Raw genomic sequence first — 20505 nt, forward strand, 5'->3', positions numbered from 1 at the left:
AAAAAAAAAAAAAAAAACCCACCAGCTCATACCAATACCTCCAATTCTGATATAGTACCCCAGGATTCATTTTAGTTTGCAGCCCCTTCTTTCATAGTGAAAAATTTGGTTATTGTTATCTTAAATATATTTACCTATTAATTTCATTTCTGTTTAACCAGTCTTTCAAAAAGGGACCACATTTAATAGTAAATTTTTTTTTTTTTTTTAAGACAGTCTTATTCTGGATTCAAGCAATTCTTGTTCCTCAGCCTCCCATGTAGCTGGGACTACAGGCATGCACCACTACACTCGGCTAATTTTTGTATTTTTACTAGAGATGGGGTTTCACCATGTTGGCCAGGTTGGTCTCGAACTCGTGGCTTCAAGTGATTTGCCCACCTCGGCCTCCCAAAGTGCTGGGATTACAGGCACGAGCCTGGCTGAGATTTTATATCCTTATTAAAAGTGCTTATTTGAACAGAAGTTAGTTATACTTTTTCTCACAGAAACTATGACATGATAAAACTTCTTTTGTTTATATCTGACTTTTTAAGAACCATCATAAATAGGGTTTTTGCAAAATATTTGTGGATTGCTTAACTTTTCCTAAGGGCCTAAAATTCTTTGATATTCAAGTCAGTCTCTTTCCAAGTACCTATCATGTCAACCTTTTGCAAAATTTGCTATTTCATTTTGTAGTTGATTGTCATGCAGTCTCAAAGAGACTTTGATATTATGGTTGAGGTTTAAGGGACATTTGAATAGAAACTGATTTTTAAAAATTTGTGACCAGTTGATTGGTGAATATGTTTTCTTTTCTAGTGACTCTTACTTCCTTATATAACAACCTGGACATAACTGCAAGGAATCAGATATTGAATATTCAGAGCCACTGTATCTTTTTCCCCATAGAAAATTCTCCACAGACAATTGAGTATTGAGAAGATCATCCTTTGTCCTTTAGGGCTCTTTTATGATGACTTGGGTTAGGGAATAAATAGGTTTTATGGCTTTTGGGTGTATGAGCATTGTTTCTGATCCACACTATTGGACAGTCAGTTAGTAGTCCAGTCTTCTGAAGAGGGGGAAACATGATAGGTGTATCTTTTTTCCTTTCAAAAATACACCATTGAAGATAATTCTCCCCTAACTAATTTGCCTTCTAGTTCTTATCCTAGTTATCAGGATAAAGAAGGGCTTTTGAGGAAACCTATACACTGGGACTGTTCTTTTGAATTCCTGCCGTGGATGGAAGTGAATAAGAATCAGGCTACTAAAAAAAGGTCCTGGTCACTTGAATATTGATTCTCTCATATGCAACCTTCCAAATTATCCTGAAGGATTTTTGAAACTACTGAGGTGTTACCAGGGCTATTTCTAGGAGGTTGGATTATCAAATTCTCTCCAGCGTATAGAGCGTTTCCTTTTGTTTTGGAGACAGTCTCACTCTGTCACCTAGACTGGAGTGAGTGATGCGATCCTGGCTCACTGCAACGTCTGCCTCTCGGGTTCAAGCGATTCTCCTGCCTCAGGCTCCTGAGTAGCTGGGATTACAGGTGCCCGCCACCACGCCTAGCTAACTTTTGTATTTTTTTAGTAGAAACGGGTTTCACTGTGTTGGCCAGCTGGTCTTGAACTCCCGACCTCAGGTGGTCCGCCCGTCTCTGCCTCCCAAAGTGCCGGGATTACACGCGTGAGCCACCGTGCCTGGCCGCCAGAATATAAAGCATTTATTTTTTAGATGGGTCACTCAAGGGAAGAGGCAACAACCTGATGATATGGATATTGAGCAGTAGTTAATCAACATGGGTTCTAGAGGGTTGTCTGTGTGTGTGTGTGGGGGGGGGTGGGGGGAAGGGTGTGGTATAAGACCTAATATTAAAGCTCAATTTAAAATATTTTTCAAATTGTATTGTGCATAACTGAGGTTTACAACATGATGTTATGGGAGATATATATATATATGTGTGTGTGCATGTGTGTGTATATGCATGTGCACATGCATACATATATAGAGAAACAGTAAAATGGTAATCATAGTGAGGCAAATTATTATTCATCACATATACTGTTTTTTGTGTGTGACCAGAGTACCTAAAATCTACTTAACAAAATGCTTAATACAGTTTTATTAACTATAGCCTTCATGTTGTACATTAGATCCCTAGATACCGTACATATCCACTACTTTGTATCCTCTGATGCATATCTCCCGATTTCCTCTCCCTCTTCCCCCACCACCCCACCTCTCTGTTCTGGTAACCACTGTTTTATTTTTTATCTCTGTATGTTTGGCCTTTTTTTGTTTGTTTGTTTTTTTAATAACATTCCACATATAAGGTGAGATGCAGTATTTTTCTTTCTGTGTCTGGCTTAATTCATTTAGCATAATGTCATCCACATCCTTCCATGTTGTGGCAAATGACAGGGTCTCCTTTTTTAAGGCTGAATGATATTCTATTTTGTGTGTGTGTGTGTGTGTGTGTGTATATATATATACACACACACCATCTCACATTTTTTATTCCATTTATCTGCCAATGGATGCATTTATCTGGAGTGGACACTCCCATGATGCAGTGAACACGGGAGTGCAGATTTTTGAGATGGTGATTTCATCTCCTTCAGGTGTGTGCCCGGAAGAGGGATTGCTGGGTCATATGGTAGTTCTATTTTTAATTTCCTTAAGAACCTCCATAATGACTGCAACGATCTTCATTCCCACTAACAGTGTACAGGGTTCCCTGTTCTCCGTACCCTTGCCAACATTTGTTATCTCCTGTTTCTTTTTGGTGGGAGAGTGGGGCGGAGGAGACAGGATCTTGCTCTGTCACCCAGGCTGGAGTGCGGTGGTACAATCATAGCTCAATGGAAAGACAAAAACACAACCAAAACTGTAGAATAGTTGAAATAATAATGACATTCAGCCTCTACTTTTTGGAGAATAAACTGTCTTCCTATCTTGTCTTTCATTTGAATCCTCATTTAAAAACAAAATGTCAGAGAAGTGGTAATTTGAGCAAGGTAACATAGGCAAAGAAGAAAACACAAGGTAAAGAAAGAAAAAATAACCAAAAAGAATATTTTTTTTATATCAGCTAATATGCTTTTGGTTCAAGTATCAATAAAAATACTAGCTTATATAATTGAAGGTTTTTATTGGCATGTATAACTGGAAATTCCAGGCTTCAGGACTGACTGGTCTAGCAGTTTAAAGGATATCATCATGAACCCTATTTCTTTCTGTTTATTTCATCTGTCATCTGTAGGATTGATTGCATTCTTAGACTGGCTCCACTCATGTTAAATGATGGATCCCAGCAACTACTGTGGCCACACGCATTTTCTCATCCATCTGATGACAGGCAGATGATTCCTACTCAGAATCACTAAATAAGATTTCCTAACTTTGTGCTGTTACTGACCAGTTTCCTGTGACCAGGGTTTTTTTCTAATCCCAGTCTTAGTTTGCCATCTTGAAGAGGAATCCTTACTAGTTTCTGAGAATCCTCAGTGTGCCAAACAGTCACATACTTTTCATCTCCTTCCTTAGAAGTGAGAGTTATTTCACCCAAATTTTCTGGCTGCTACACAATGAGTGAGCAGTGTAGTGAATATTGTGAGATGCCACCAGCAAACATAATGTTAACTATACTGATAAAATGATTAAGTGAAAGAATGGCTAAAATAAATAAGAGTAGCTTAGCAATGTTTTCAGTATACAAAATTCATCTAAAGGGCAGGCCAGCTTCTGAGACAGAGAGGCTCCTTTAGTTCAACATATTTTTACACCAAGGACAAGACTTGGCCAAACAGAGATCCTTAATAGACAGCTGGGAGCTATTTTGTGAAGATATATGTAAATTTAGATTATATAGAGTAGTTCTGTGATTCATATAGCATGGGTGGAGTAAATTTTGTAGTTTGACTCCTTCAGTTTTGTGAGGGTTTTCAAGGTTCTTAAATCCCAGGTTTTGATTGTCTTGACTGCTTAACATCACAGAATATCACCACCAAAGCACAGTGATGAAGTGTGAGATATTTAAATGCTGTAACTGAGAATAACTCTTAGGGGTTGGCTTTACCCTAGTTTTTGCCCTATTTTTATGTGGCAGATTTTTTTTTTTTAAAGTCTTATCTTCCTCTCACATTGCATTGTGATTATATCAAACATAATCTTATATGCCTCTTCAGAGTCCCTTGGCACCATCTGCCTCGTAGAATATTCTGCTGCCACTGGAGGCTAGCCAGTTGCTTCAACTGAGGAATGAGGGCCCTATGCCTTGGTGGCCACCATCTAGCTAAATTTATGAACCATACGCTGGGAGGGCCTGGCTCCTCCTGCCACTTCCAGTCTTGGGTATAATACCACACCACATCCTTGTAGGTAGCATCCTAAGCATCTGTGAAGGCCAGATGACACAAAATGGAAGTGCAGTGTACTTCAGGGTGGACTTTGACCAGTGGGAAATAGGAGACAGGAGGGAACCTGCCAGATAAATTTCTTTTTCCACATGGACTACTCTGAGGTATGGTTTCTTTTTTGTAGTCTATCAGGAGACATTCCACAAAGAGTACTCCAAGTGGATGCATTTGTTAAGTGACCTACTATATATTTTTATAGCTTGTTGTAAAATGGTAGCCAGCACTTTCCCTTGCTTTATATATTTTCTTGCCTCAGTTTACCTTCTCTTCACCCTTGATGCCCTGTGTATGTACCTCTCAAGTGAAACATCAGCATTTTAATCAGGCTCTGTTTGCCAGAGAACTGGGCGAAGACAAAGATTAATAAGGCATATAATTCTTATCTGGACTTTTTTGGACTACCTCCTAAAATATAGAAAAAATTTTCTGTAATCACTGTACTTTTTGTGCCTTAAAAAAAGTTTGTGGAAAAACTACCCCACAATTATTCTTTACTATTACATCTAATTATCTAAGTTTTATTTGATAAATTTAACTTTGTTCAAACTTTGCACATTTTTGATGGCTAGAGTTTAAAATATACTACTTGCTATGTTTTCTTTTTAATGATAATTTTTGGACATTTTATGATACTTTAAAAAATCTTATATAAAAGTTGAAAGAATTTTTTATTGAACACCCGTAAACCTACCATCTCAAGTCTACAATTAAAATTTTACTATATGTGCTTTATTATATATTTATCCATCAGTCTATATTAATTTTAAAAAAGGATTCTCAAGTTTCAGATATCAGTACGTTTTCCTCAAAATAATTCATGCAATTCATTAAGATTAATGTACTTAAGCCTATGTATGGTGGCTCATGCCTGTGATCCCAGAGCTTTGGGAGGCTGAGGTGGGAGGATCGCTTCAGGCCAGCAGTTCAAGACCAGCCTGGGCAACATGGTGAGGTCCTATCTCTTAAAAAAAAAAATAATTAATGTACCTAAATACATTCTCTTCAGAAAAATATCTAAAATACTGCAGATCCAACTCAGCTGTTATTGTGGGTGCAATGCTCAAATAAATGGTGTTATTCAGTATATATCTACCTACAGCTTTATCTTTGACACTCGTGAATAAAAAAATCAAGACACATTAAAGTGGTAAAAACAAAATTTATTCAGTAACTACTGGCAATAGGGGAAAGAGCTGAGCTCCATGATTTGTGCAGTCGTGACTGGGCCTTTTAAAGGGAGAATGAGGGAGTATGGAAAGTGGAGCAACGGAGGGCTCAAATGGAGTCAGGAAAGTGAAAATTACAAAGGGTTGGTGCTGTGGTTTGAATGTTTGTGTTTCCCCCACATTTATATGTTGAAATCCTAACCCCAAAGGTGGTGATATTAGGAGGTAGGGCCTTTTGGGAGGTAATTAGGTCATGAGAGTGGAGCCCTCATGAATGCGATTAGTACCCTTTAAAATAGGCCCAAGAGGCCGGGCGCGGTGGCTCAAGCCTGTAATCCCAGCACTTTGGGAGGCCGAGACGGGCGGATCACGAGGTCAGGAGATCGAGACCATCCTGGCTAACATGGTGAAACCCCGTCTCTACTAAAAAAATACCAAAAAAAAACTAGCCGGGCGAGGTGGTGGGCGCCTGTAGTCCCAGCTACTCCGGAGGCTGAGGCAGGAGAATGGCGTAAACCCGGGAGGCGGAGCTTGCAGTGAGCTGAGATCCAGCCACTGCACTCCAGCCTAGGCGACAGAGCGAGACTCTGTCTCAAAAAAAAAAAAAAAAAAAAAATAGGCCCAAGAGATCTCATTTGCTCCTTCTGCCTTGTGACGACATACTGAGATGGCACCATCTAAGAACCAGGAAATGGGCCCTTACCAGACACCAAATCTGCTGGTGTTTTTATCTTGGGCTTCCTAGCTTCCAGAACCATGGAAATAAACTTGTGTTGTTTATAAGCCACCCAGTTTATGATACTTTGTTATAGCAGCTCCAGGCTAAGATAGTTGGTCACTGTAAATGTGAGTGGGTCAGGTGTGCCTGCTACCTGACAGTTATCAAAATTAGGATTCTGTCCTCCCACAGAGACTGCGACACAGAGATCCAAACCTTCCTGATGATTACATTTCAAAGGAGTGGCTTTCTGGTTCTTGAGAAAGACACTGCTGAGTTGCAGGAGATTCATACACATCTCAAAGAGACAGAGGAAGAATTCACAATTGTAAACTCTTCTTAGTTAGTGCTCTAAGAAAGGAAGGTCAGGGGCCTATAGTCAGGTGTTGGCTAGAATAAACAGTAAGCTTCTTTTGATAGCCCTGAACTTCTCCAGACTGGAGCTCAAAAGAAGGCTGGGTATTCCAGGGCTGAGTGGAGGTGGGCTAGGCTACTAGAAGCCATGCTAGAGTTGGTCAAGGCTCTTAGAGCAAGAATTTGGATGGAGTTGTTGTTTGCCAAGAATTATTTACAGTTCTCATTAGTTTGCCTTGGATGTTTTTTGTTTTCATTTTAGAACCTTATTCTTTTTAATTGCTGCAAAGTATACAATGGTATGAATACATCATAGTTAATTTAGGTTGTTTTTGGTGTTCTTTTGACTATTAAAATCTCTGCAGTGAACGTCCTTGTGCATGTGGTCTTGTGAACATATGCAAGTATTTCTCAGGAATTGTCAGATCATAATGTGTTTGCATTACACTTTAATATGGTCTGCCAAGTTGCCTTCCAAAATGATTGCCATCATTAGTGTATGAGAGAATTTATTTTCCCAACTTCTTCAACCCATGTTACTAAACTTTTTTAACTTTTGCCAATTGAATGAGGAAAACCTACTGTTATCTTTTAATTTGTGTCTCCCTGTTTACTTGTGAAGTTGAGTTCTTTGTATGTTGGACATTTATGTTTTATTCATTAAGGTATCTGTATTCTACATCCATTTTTCTATTGTATTTCATAAGCATAAAATTTATTTAATATACATTTTATATGATACAGGAGCCTTCATAAGTAAATGAAGGCCCAAAAAATGGGTAAACTTGTATATTTTTTATTTTTACAGTTTATTTTTATTATTTATTGATACATAATAGTTGTACATATTTTGGGGGTGCATGTGATATTTTGATATATGCATACAATGTGTAATGATCAAATCAGTGTGTATTAACCAAAAATGTGACTCAATCAGTAGAGGTTTATTAAGCCAAAGTTTAAGGATGCACCTGGGAAAAACACAAGTCACAGGAGCGTCTGTTAACCTGTGCTTTCCAAAAGAGGGTTTCTGGAACTCAGTATTGAAGAATAAAGAGCAAGCAGAAGGGACAAAGGAAGATAAGAGAGGCAGTGAGACAAATGGTTACATTTTTGTGAGGCTCTAATTAGTGCTCAGTAAATCTGTGTTTTACATAAGGTAAGGTAATCATTTGAAAAGATGGAGTAGAGGAAAGAGTCAGTTATGCATCCATCTCGGGGTAGCCAAAGGAGTGATTTTTTTTTTTTTTTTATAATTTCATTTTGTTCCCTTGGGTTATTACTATTATTATTTTTCTTAAACTTTTATTTCAAGTTCAGGGGTACACATGCAGGGTATGCAGGTTTGTTAACATAGGTAAACGTGTGCTCTGGTGGTTTGCTACACAGATCATCCCATCACGTAGGTATTAAGCCAACATCCATTAGTTATTCCTCCTGATGTTCTCCCGACCATCCCTATAGGCCCCAGTGTGTGTTGTGTTCCCCACAGTGTGTCCATGCGTTCTCATCATTCAGCTCCCACTTATAAGTGAGAACATGCGATATTTGGTCTTCTGTTCCTGAATTAGTTTGCTGAGGATAATGGCTTCCAACTCCATCCTTGTCCCTGCACAAGACATGATCGAAGGAGTGATTTTTTTGTCTTGTCTCTGTTCTGTACCTAAGAAGGTAAGCTTGTAATTGACATTGTCAGTGTGAGATTTAATAGAACTCAGTTTTAAGAGTTAAACTTAGGTTGTACACCCAAGGTTACAATTGGCATGTGCTGGTTTTATAGGTGGGTGGGTATGTACCCTGAAAGGTTTAGGGACTAGGAAGGGATTTTCTTGTGAGAAATTTGTGAGGGAGGTATATGTCCTTTTCCCGTTGCGGGACCCTAACTTAACATGTAATGCTATGACACAGGGTTGTGAAATTATAGCTCTGGGGGGAAGAGGAGGAAGGAAACGCATTGCGTGACTAATTTTCTAGGTTTAACTTTCTCTTTGGTATAATGAGTTTGGGGTCTTAAGATTTTAATTTTCTTTTACAAGAGTAGTTAGGACACCTATCACCTCAAACATTTTTTATGTTAGGAACATCCCAATTCTTCTATTTTGAACTATACAATAAATTGTTGTTAACTGTAGTCACCATATTATATTATTGAACACTAGATCTTATTCTTTCTATTTAACTGTACTTTTTTTTTTTGATACAGAGTCTTGCTCTGTTGCCCAGGCTGGAGTGTGGTGGTGCGATCTCAGCTCACTGCAAGCTCTGCCTCCCGGGTTCACACCATTCTCCTGTCTCGGCCTCCTGAGTAGTTGGGACTACAGGCGCCTACCATTATGCCTGGCTATTTTTTGTATTTTTAGTAGTAGAGACGGGGTTTCACCATGTTAGCCAGGATAGTCTTGATCTCCTGACCTCATGATCTGCCCACCTTGGCCTCCCAAAGTGCTGGGATTACAGGCATGAGCCACTGTGCCAGGCTTAACTGTACTTTTGTACCCACTAACCAACCTCTCTTAATCCCCACCTCTCCTTCCCAGCCTCTGGCCACCACTAATCAAGTCTCTATTTCCATGAGATTCACCCTTTTAGCTCTCACATGTGAAAGAGAACATATGGTATTTGTCTTTCTGTGCTTGGCTTATTTCACTTAGCATAATGTCCTCCAATTCCATCCATGTTGCTGTAAATGACAGGATTTCATTTTTTATAACTAAATAATATTCCATTGTGTATATGCATTGATGGACACTTAGGTTGATTTTTTTTGCCTTTGTTTATTGACTGTTTTGTAAGCATTTTGTTTCACAAAAATCTCCAGCTGAAGTTAATAATATGTGATATTGTGGAATATATATTTGGCCTTTGACCCCATTTCCCTGGTATACAACTCCTAAAATCCTTAGGATCTCCAAAGTAATGTCTGTTTGTGTGCTAGTGATTGATTGATGGCTGACAGCCCCTAGGTAGTTTCAGGATGTGAGTTGGTTACCTGAAAGACCAAGGCACCATTAGAGGGGTGGAATGTTCAGCCTCATCCCTATCTCTGGGGAGAGGAGCGATACTGAGGGTTAAATTGATCACTAGTGGCCAGTGATTTAACCACTCATGCCGATGTAATGAAGCTTTCATAAAAAGCCCAACGGCCCTGTGTTTGTAGAGCTTCCAGATAGCTGAACAAGTGGAGGTTTCTGGGGGTTGTGCCTGGGGTGGGCATGGAAACTTTGTGTCCCTTCCACCATAACTCACCCTGTGCATTTCTTATATCTGGCTGTTCATTTGTATCCTTTGTAATATCCTTTATAATAAACTGGTAAGCATGTTTCTGGAGTTCTGTGACCACTCTAGCAACTAATAGAACCCAGAGGGGATTGTGGGAACCCCAACTTGAAGCTTTTCGTTGAGATGTTCTGGATGCCCAGACTTGTGACTGGTGGGGCCGTGGGGTTTGTGGTACTGAGCTCTTAATCTTTGAGATCTAACACTATCTCCTGGTAGATAGTGTTGGAGTTGGATTAGAGGGCACCTGGCTACTCTCCACTGCAGAACTTATTTCTTGCTTGGTATGTGGGGAGAAACTCCCACACATTTGGTCACACAAGTCTTCCATGTTGATTATTGTGGTGTGAGAGCAGAGGAAAAACAGTTTGAGTTTTTTACTCTTAGACAGCACAATGATTCTTCATAAAACTTTATGACTACACCAACGAGCATTGGCAAAGAACAAAAAAATTATTCAATTTCTTTCACCAGTTCCATAAACTGGCAGTGATTCATAGCATTTACACACATACTTGTAATGTTTTTAACAACTATATCCATGTCACCTTTTCATAGTCTGCTTTAGAAAGTCCTGCACAGTATTTTCTACTCAATTCTGCATCAGTAGTATAGCTTCTTTTTAAATTAAAAACTTGTCCATTCTATTTTCAAAATGGAAGATAATTTTATTGTAATATAATCAAAACAGTAATAAATATTTCAGATTAATCATCAATTACAGTTTACATAGGTTATCACTAATTTGTGCTGTCTGCATTGAGGACTAAGCTCTGATTTTTTTTTTTAAATCTTGCGCAAATTCCTATCTAAGGGGTCTGAGGAATCATGCTCTATAAACCATACATTCTCATCAGATGGGTTTTATTTAACCCTGTATATCATGACTTACTTTCCAGTCTGACTCTGGCGTAACATGGAAGAAAATAAAAATATTTTACCCCAAAATGTGTTTCTCTGCCTATCTTGAAATGGTCCTGCAAAGCCATACCTTGTGGGAAAAATCCACATTCTATAGATAATCTACTTTCCCCTTGTTTTCCTTCCTTCCTTTCTAGATCCAGGAGATAATCAACTAAGAGCCAGGCACCCTTTTAGGTCTAATAATAAACAGTATAAAACCTGCTCTCTCTGAAGTCTGCTATCTGAGAGCGTCCTCTGCACAATAAAACTTGGTGCCTACAATCCTTTATCTTAACCAGAACATACATTTCCTTTCTATTGATCCCAGGTCTTCAGATAAACTCAACCAATTGTAAACCAGAAAACGTTTATAGCCTGGAACCCCACCACACCCCCACCCTGCCTTGAGTTGTCCTGCTTTTCTGAACCAAACCAATGTATTTCTTAAATGTATTTGGTTGATGTCTCATGCCTCCCTAAAATATGTAAAACTAAGCTGTATCCCGACCACCTTGGCACATGTTCTCAGGGCCACCTGAGGGCTGTGTCTTGGGCCATGGTCACTCATATTTGGCTCAGAATAAATCTCTAAACATATTTTATACAGAGTTTGACTCTTTGTTAACAGCATGATATATTCAAATACACTATGATTTGCTTCTTTCATTTTAATGCTGCCTGGAGTAAACCATGATATGGATGTATTGTATGCTTTTAACTCCAACTGATGTGCTTTTAGATTGCTTCCACTCTATGCAACTACATAGAATGCTTCATTGCTGTCGTGTGCATTTTGAGTATTTTTCTAAGGTAGATTCTGAGACATAAAATTACCACAATTTTAGAAGATTTCCTACTCATGTAAAATATTAGTAGATACTCCCAGATCACCATCCAAAATGTCATTTTACACTCCCTTCAACGGTACAGAAGAGTACTCTTTCCCTTCTATCCTTATCCACTCTTGGAGTTTCCTTTTTTTATTTTTTTGAGGCAGGGTCTCTTGCTCTGTCACCCAGGCTAGAGTGCAGTGGCATGATCATGGCTTACTGCAGCCTTAATCTCTTGGGCTCAAGTGATCCTTCCACCTCAGGTTCCCAAATAGCTGGAACTACAGGCACATGCCACCACACCCGGATGATTTTTGTATTTTTTGTAGTCACAGGGTTTCTCCATGTTGCCCAGTCTGGTCTTGAACTCCTGTGCTCAAGCGATCCTTGGCCTCTCAAAACTGTGGGATTACCCATGTGCCACCGAGCCCGGCCTCACTCTTGGCATTTTAAGTCTTAAAAAATGTTGCCAATCTATGAATGAAAATCATTTTTTGTATACATTTCCCTGATAACTAGTGAGATTGAACATTTTCTCATATTTTAGTAGTATTTTATTCTTAACATAATACCTGTATTTCTTCTGAAAATAACACAAATAATTATCTAAAGTATATACCTTGTGTTCTGTAATACCTGTATTCTGAAAAAAAACAAAATAATTATCTAAATAAAGTATATACCCTGTGTTCTTTCTCTGGTTCTCTTTTAATATTCTAAAAGCTCAGAAAAGGCTAGAATGATTTTCAGTACCTGTGGTCCAGTCGTTGTTGGGGCAGGTCGAGATTTTCTTTTTGCATCTCTATGGACAAGAATCATTTGCATTACTGATTTCTACAATTTACAGAGCTGTAAAACTGCTCAAAGACAGTGAAAGGCTAGAACTATTATGGAATCAAATTACTCAGTAGGGTATACCAGACAACACCTAGCATTCCATAGAACATCCAGCAATCTTTCACTGTTTTCTGAAAGATAATACATTTAAAGCTTTTAACACGTTGGCTCGCAATGAGAGTTCAGGAAATTTAATTTGCTTCTCCGTTGTTAAAAGAATGAAAAACAAGATAATTGAGAATTTATAGCATTTCTGTGGAAATACAGTTCCCTGGGTAGGTGCTGTATCTAGATTCACTTTTGATTTCATTGGGTCTTGCACAGTGCCTGGGAGTATTTATATATGTGGTCAGTAATTTAAAAAAATTTATTTTTCCCACCTCTTAATACTTCGCAGTTGTTCAGTAATAGTTTGATTGGATAGAACTATGTTCAAGTATGTTCTAATTTATTCCCCTATCTGGAAAAACATGTATATTGTGAGAAAATAGGTTTGTCTTGCTTACATTATTATGTATCACATATTTTCATACTGGGGTTAACAAATATATTCTAAGTAGTGAAACTGGTGGCCTTGAAAATGGCTATACTAGCTGTTTCCTTTCATAGTCCAAATTGTGTGAATATAGCTAAATAAAAAATCAGGCTCTATTATAATAGCAAATGCGATTTCGTGTGTGGAGTCTTAAGGCGTGATTATACTGTTTCTCACCATGAATAGTGATTTTTTACACATGATAAGGCAGGCTAGCATATTCACATACATTACAGCTAGAATAATCCATTGCTCTAAAAACATGATTTTTACCTGATTTTTACATTGAGTGTTATATAAAAATTTTTTCTTAACTGAAAAAAATATGCAGAGGCTAATGTAGACTGTAAAATGAAGGAGAAGCTTAGCTTTACCGTGGAGTCTGGGTCTGGGTGTAACCTAACTAGCTAGGGGATATGCAATTCCTGATTGACAGCAGGTCCAGCATTATGCAGATTTTGTAAGGGAGAACACTCAGCTCAGAAACAGTGATGAGAGGCTCTGTTAGGAATTACTGCATTCACCACTCATATCTTTTAGTTTTCTGTCTACTGGATTTGCAAACAAATAGCACAAAACAGTTCCTCTTTTGTTTTTATTAAAGTGATACTGCAGTGCAGTTCAGTCTGTCAGCTAGGCATACGTGTGAAATTTGATATTCTCACTAAATTAGCTAATTTTTAGCTGTGTTCCATGCTTATCTCTAGACCTTTGTGTATTAAATCCTGTCTCGAGCTGTTCCCTTTATACACAAGTGTGTTTTGCTTGTGCCTTCCTGTCTTCTTCAGTGAGAAGCTTTATGTAGGTCAGGCTTGGCTTAAGCAGATTTCCTGAACCTGCGTCAGCTTAAGCTGGAGGAATTTTAATAAACCCTCCCCTGTAGGCGTGGGCCTAAATGAGGCTAGCCTAGTTAAGCCTGATCTTTTTCTGTTTGTGAAAAGAGCTGAGCAGAGCTGAAGGCTGCATGGTGGTTTCAGAAACTGCCTACTTAATTTGAAAAGAACAATGGTAGGAAAGGCTAGATCTTCCAATTTTACCTTATCCGAAAAGCTTGATTTGCTAAAGCTTGTGAAGCCATATGTGAAAATTCTCGAAGAACACACTAATAAACATTCAGTAATAGTGGAAAAGAATAGATGTTGGGATATCATAGCAGTTAACTATAATGCAATTGGAGTAGACCGCCCTCCTCGAACAGCACAGGGCCTACGCACCCTTTACAAAAGGCTCAAAGAATATGCCAAACAGGAGCTATTGCAGCAAAAAGATACCCAATCAGATTTTAAAAGCAATATTTCTGAGCCAACCAAGAAAGTTATGGAGATGATTCCCCAGATTTCCAGTTTTTGCCTGGTAAGAGACAGGAACCACATACAAAGGTAAGCTTTATTTTGTTTTGTTTTGGAAAATTATGGCGCCTCCTATCTATTGGGCTTTGGCTTAGTCGTGATAGAGATATGCATAGTAAGCATCCCCACAACGGGAGCAATGAATAGTGTCTTTGTTTTGCATTTTTTAAAAAGAGAAAAGTGAGGCTATGAGGAATTTTTCTGTTGCATTTAAGCTACTTTTTACTGTCTTCCCCTCCCCCTTCCCTCCTGTAGTTTCTAAAAGTAAAGGTTAGGGAGGAATAAGTGGGATGAAATTTGTGACATCACTTCATAAACTTGAAGCTTTAAAATTAAATTACTTAGTTTGCCTCTGAGAGATACTTTTTTTCTCTTTTAATATTACATTTCACTGGAATTTTCAATTTTATATAAAATTTACATAGAGTTAGCAGTTTCTAGAGAAATGGAACCTTTGCTTTTTTATGAGTTGTCATTGTCTACACTTACTGAATATGTGTTAATTAACAAATATAACTAAAATCAATAAGTAAACTTGTTAATGGCAGGATTGTGTATATGAAGACAGTTTAAATTATTTTTCTAACACATTTAAAATAAAGATGAACGCAACTAAAGGGAGTTAATGCCTAATTAGGGATTCAGTTTACTTAATAAAATTAAAAGTTTTTTTTTTTTGTTTTTATTCCTTAAAGGTCTAGTTTCACTTTGATCTTGGATCATATAGGAAAGAGTAAGCTTTCTCTTACTGCTTTGCAAGGATATCAAATTATGAATTTTAAAATACCCCTAAGAGCAACTGGGTTATTTTAGAGTTAGAAGCAATTTTTTGGTTAAACTTGTGTTCTATGTAACTATTTGCCTTGGAATTTTCAAAAGCATTATCTTGCCACTAATTCAGATTGTAACCTCTGGCAAAATATAAAAATGGCAGCTACATTCTTATTCTGAACCATTTAGAGTAATTTAAACAAATTGTAAACTCCTTGTTAGTTTGAGGAGCCTTTCACACAAAGCTTTACACAATGTGCTTTTCTATTGGTGGAAGAGGCATTATATAAGCAAATTATTGATTACTGTGAAATCCCTTTGAAATTAGGAGAGAAACAGAAAAAAACCACTTTGTAGCCAAATGCATATGTTATTTTGGTAATTTACTAGGAAAGTATTTTTGAGCCTAGCTTCTTACCAGATACTGCTTATTTCTACTTGATAGCACAGTAAAAAAATACCACCAGTGGGAATCCAGGACATGAATGCACAGTGGATTAATTCTTGGGGCCACTGGTTAAAATGTTCACTGTGATGACAAATGATGAAATCCCAATAGCTGGATATCCAGAAAACTACACAGTAAAATTGTTTTATACAATGCTACTTATGCAGAATTTTCTCCCTCTTGAACCATGGAGAAAAATGTTTTTTGCATTGCAGGTATAAAACTGTACCCTTTGGTTAGTAGGTATAGGTTTTTATAATTTGAAAACTACATGTAGAAACTGTAATTTTAGTTAGTTGCATATTTTCAAAATACAGTGAGTATAGAAGAGAAACTATATAAATATACAAGTATCTGGTTACATTTTGACCATTTGTGTGTGTATGTTTACAATATTCACACACAAAAAAATCTTTTGGGATATCAACATTTCTCTGATAAAAATGAATTGATTTGTGCATTTCTATACCTATGACTTAAATAATACCAATTTGTTAGATTTTAAAGGGAAGAATATGAGAAACATCCCTCTTAAATTCTTGTGTTACTGTGTCTACATTGACATTTTATCTGTGTTAGCTTTCTTTAATTTATATATTTAATGTGCTTATATTTATTTGACATCATCCTTGAATCTTAATAATCTCAGAAGTTTATAATTATTCTACAATCTTAACTATACTTCTACATAAATACGCCTGTTAATCTTACCAAACTCTTCCTTTTTAATAAGGAAAATACAAGTGTTTGCTTTGTTTAAAATACTTAAAAATATATACCTGTTTTGTAAGGCTATTTATTTCGGTAACTCACATTGACTTATGTCTTTATTTTTACTTCTTCCTAATATCAGTTTTTATTTTGTGTTTTTGTAAACTGATCTTCAAAGTTCTGATTCTCAAGTCCTTCTCTGTCATTTTTGTGACCTGCTCTAAAGCTTTTTTTCTCCCTTTTTACATTGTTATGCCTTAGTTGTAATGTTTTAGCTAAAATGGAATGGAATGTTCCAGATATAAGGCGTATTTTTAATTTACTTGGGAGTATAATGTCTATGTTTATACTCTTATTTTACATACTAATTTGAAATAGTAATTATGTGATTTTAAAAACTTAATTTTCATATGCAATTTTAACCTTTTCCCATTCCAGGTTTTAGCAGAGCTATTAATAGAAGCAGAGCTTGCTGCTTTGAATTACATTTATAATTAATTGTTTTGTTTTTGGAAATCATCAAATGACACAGAGACAAGAACAAAAATGAATTTATATAATCTACAAATAGTTTTTTTATTACATACTATGTATATGTTTCATTTTGTCTCAGATAAATATCTGATATTTCTGGCAATTTAATGCCATTAATAAGTAATGTATGAGTAGTTTTAATCTTTTTCTATGCATTCTACTTGAACTTGTTCCAGCATTTTAATCATCCATGTAGAATGTATTTTAATTATGTTTCTTATACGTAAAATCTTCTCTAAATAATATTAAATAAAATATTTCCATTAATGTTCAATAATCTAATTTCCCTTTATAACTTTTATTTTTAAATTAGGCAGAAGCATAAATTAAAAAAAAACCTCAAGGAGCAGATATTCTGAATTCACAGCTTCACGTTATACATAAAATTATGTTTAGAAAGCATACTTTTAAGGTTTATTGCATTTATAATATCATAGCTTGTTATATTAAAGTTTAAATTATGCTAAAGCTGTAGTTGTCTCCATTAGGAATGCATAGTTGGTGGAAATTATGTGTAAATTTAATAAACCTTTAATATATCTGTATAGGCCATTAAAAATGTTTCATTAAAAAAATCATTTAGTTTGTTCTTTTCAGTCATTCAACACATAATGAGCACCTCCTAGGTTCTAAGTACAGTACCTACTAGGTACTGAGTATGCAGTTGTGGATTAAAACCGTTGCTCTTGTGAACTTTACCTGACCAGTGATTGAAAGACTTAAAGAGCAGTTGAGTCATGTGGTTCAGGATAGGTAAAAGGGAAGTTTTTCCTATCAGATAAAAGCATCTGAAATAAGAAAGGATAACCTCCAGTAGTTGAGCATATCCCAAAGCCATATACAATCTTTATGTTTTATTTTTTGGGCAAATGCAGAAATAGTACCTCCCATAGGTTGCCTTTCACTGTCCTCTTAAAAGTTATGGGCCTTGGTGGTTTTAAGATCAGTCCAGGAGAGCAGAAGCAGGAAGTCTAGGGCTAAGGTATGGGGATAATAAGACTGAGAATGCATTAAATGGCTCTTTACACCATTTGAAAACCTTAGGGTTGTGGGAAAGATTGAGGTCTGTTTGACAACATTAAAACTGACTTTTCTTTGTTGTTTTCTTCATTGGCCTTCTATAATATTTGTAATTTCCTGCCCCTTAAAAGTACAATTTTAAAGTTAAGGATGGGGGAGATCTTTAAGTATATATTATTGAAATCCCAATCTTAGTCACTTTAATGTATTTCAAGTGTTAAGATTTTTTTTGTTTTGTAACTTTATAGTTTTAAAGCTTCACAATTTAATGTATATTAAATATAAAATTATGCTATAAATATACTCTTTTTTTCATTTGATTTACATATTATAATGCTTTTTTGTGTGCTATAGTGCAAACTTGGATGAGGAGGCACAGGCTGGTACCAGTTCACTACAGGTAATGTTGGATCACCATCCTGTTGCTATTACAGTGGAGGTGAAGCAAGAAGAAGACATTAAACCACCTCCTCCACTGGTTTTAAATTCTCAACAGAGTGATACTTTAGAGCAAAGAGAAGAACATGAATTAGTACATGTTATGGAAAGATCCTTGTCGCCTTCACTTTCCTCTGTTGATATGAGAATGACATCGTCTCCATCTTCTATTCCAAGGAGAGATGATTTTTTTCGGCATGAGAGTGGTGAACACTTTAGGTCACTATTAGGGTATGATCCTCAGATCCTGCAAATGTTGAAAGAGGAGCATCAGATAATTTTAGAAAATCAAAAAAATTTTGGATTGTATGTTCAGGAGAAGAGGGATGGATTGAAAAGAAGGCAGCAGCTAGAGGAAGAGCTACTAAGAGCAAAAATTGAAGTGGAGAAGCTGAAAGCAGTTCGCTTACGGCATGATCTACCTGAATATAACAGTCTTTAAGTTTTTTTTTCAATCTTGCAATTTGATAATTTTGATTTTGGCCAAATTACTTTAATTTGGGAATATCCTGAAACAAAATACACGTTCTTGAAAAATGTTAATCTCTATTATGGAAAAACTTTTTTGATATAATTTTCTAATTATTTTCTTTTGAGATATTAAAATTTACTGGTTGGTTGGCATGGTTATAGTTTTTATTGTCTTCTTTTTTTTTTCTCCTACATTTAATTGTTGACCTTACAAAACATGTTTTATTCTGATCACTAAGATATACGCAAATACATAAACAAACACATATTCTTTCAAAGTTCTGAGTCTTTTTTTTTTTTTTAACATTTTTAGTTAAAACTTTGAAAGCTATAATTAGAGATTTTTAAGTCAGTCTAATTTAGGAGCTATACTAACCTAATACCAAGAAGCTTGTCTGTATGACATTGGTTTTTATGCTTTTATCTTTTGAAGGAGTAAATCCTAGGATTTTAGAGATGGAAAATATTTGGAGAACACTTTTTTCCATCTCTGCAGTTTAGAAGTAATGAAACAGGTCCAGGGAGAACTCAATGACTTACTTAGGGTAACAAAGCTATTTATGGCAGAGCAGAGACCAGCACTCAGTTTTTCTTTGTGTAATTTCCTTCCCTCTATTCGATAGAAGTAAATATCCACTAAAATATTCTCTAGATTTAAATATTAGAAGCATTTGTTTCATTAAAATTGCCTTTAAAGATTGTTAGGTTGTGAAATCAGGATAATTATATCAATTACCCCATTCTCTCTCTATTTTTGTTCCAGCAAAATAGATAAGGTATTCCATTGAAGCTATTATATATTTTGGCTGTGTGATTTAAAGACATGTCTTAATTCATTTTAAATGTCCTGTTCTGGAAAAAATTTCTTTCACAGTAAAAATCAGAATGAACAAAATTAAAATTTTATGTTTTTTATAAGTATTGTTATTTTAGTATTCGTGGAAATAAAACCTCAATTCTTAAAGCATACATATTAAATTTATATTAAATCTCTAATATGTATGTTACTTAAGAATTTCTATTTTTGCTGGGGCTTTGTTGAGAAAAGATTTTTAAGCCAAGTTTTAGAATGGAGTGGGTGGAATTTCAGCAGTGAAGGGGACCATGGATGTTTGAAGCCAGAGTGAGAAGCTGGAAAAAAGAGGAATGGGAAAAAGTGGATTGAGTGTATAAGCACAAATGCAGTGGTGAGCCAGTAATTTTAAGTGAATGTAGAGAGAGTCAGTTTGGGCTGTGGTATCCTGGACTAGGAAGGATATCTCCCTGGACTAGGTAGGGCAGCTGCTGTTTAGCTCCAGCAGAATTTTCACATGTGGGAATAAACCAGAAATCTGCATTTTTAATGCAGAATTTTCCAATTTAAAAATGTTTGCAAATAACACAAAATGCTTTTAAAACATTATACAGACAACATGTGAGTGGGCCTCATTGAGCCATTGGGCTTCCAGTTTGTGGCCTTTGGAGTAGAGCAATGGTTTTCCAAGTATGGGTCCTGACCTGCCGCATCAGCATCACTTGAGAGCTTGTTAGAAATGTAAATCCAATTCCAACTGAATTAGAAACCCTGGGGGTGGGGTCAGCAATCTCTTTTAAGAAACCCTCTAGAGATTCTGATGCATGCTAAAGTTTGAGAACCAGTGAAACAGAGTATTTTGGAACCTCACTTGGTGCCCAAATCATGCTAGTCTCAAAATTTTTGTTAAAGAGTAGTTGAAAGTGAACTGAAGGATATAAATT

The 20505-nt window shown here is 36.4% G+C and overlaps 2 protein-coding genes across 4 annotated transcripts in view; both read left to right on the forward strand.

The window, feature by feature from the left end:
- RAD54B (RAD54 homolog B (S. cerevisiae)) overlaps nt 1–20505 on the forward strand; it is a 102546-nt gene that overhangs the window by 24546 nt on the left and 57495 nt on the right. Inside the window, exon 4 of one of the 3 annotated variants that reach the window (XM_011937023.1) lies at nt 18214–18921. The exons of 1 other annotated variant lie outside the window; for it this stretch is intronic. In XM_011937023.1, the coding sequence (XP_011792413.1) occupies nt 18214–18263 (50 nt within the window). In that variant the 3' untranslated portion in view covers nt 18264–18921. Of the gene's footprint in view, nt 1–13947; nt 14406–18213; nt 18922–20505 lie in introns of those variants that run through there. One more of the 3 variants, XM_011937022.1, reaches the window with a different exon arrangement.
- Nucleotides 13779–18921, forward strand: FSBP (fibrinogen silencer binding protein). The gene is made up of 2 exons (XM_011937024.1): nt 13779–14405; nt 18214–18921. Exons 1-2 carry the CDS (start codon nt 14032–14034, stop codon nt 18737–18739), a joined length of 900 nt encoding a protein of 299 aa, XP_011792414.1. The 5' UTR covers nt 13779–14031; the 3' UTR covers nt 18740–18921.

The sequence above is a fragment of the Colobus angolensis genome, unplaced genomic scaffold, assembly GCF_000951035.1.
Source record: "Colobus angolensis palliatus isolate OR3802 unplaced genomic scaffold, Cang.pa_1.0 Scaffold16, whole genome shotgun sequence".
NCBI classification, from domain to species: Eukaryota; Metazoa; Chordata; class Mammalia; order Primates; family Cercopithecidae; genus Colobus; species Colobus angolensis.

Coding starts and splice junctions, on each gene's coding strand:
- FSBP (XM_011937024.1), top strand. CDS start 14,032: ATGGTAGGAAAGGCTAGATCTTCCAATTTTACCTTATCCGAAAAGCTT. Junction 14,406..18,213: donor GACAGGAACCACATACAAAG/GTAAGCTTTATT, acceptor TGTGTGCTATAG/TGCAAACTTGGATGAGGAGG.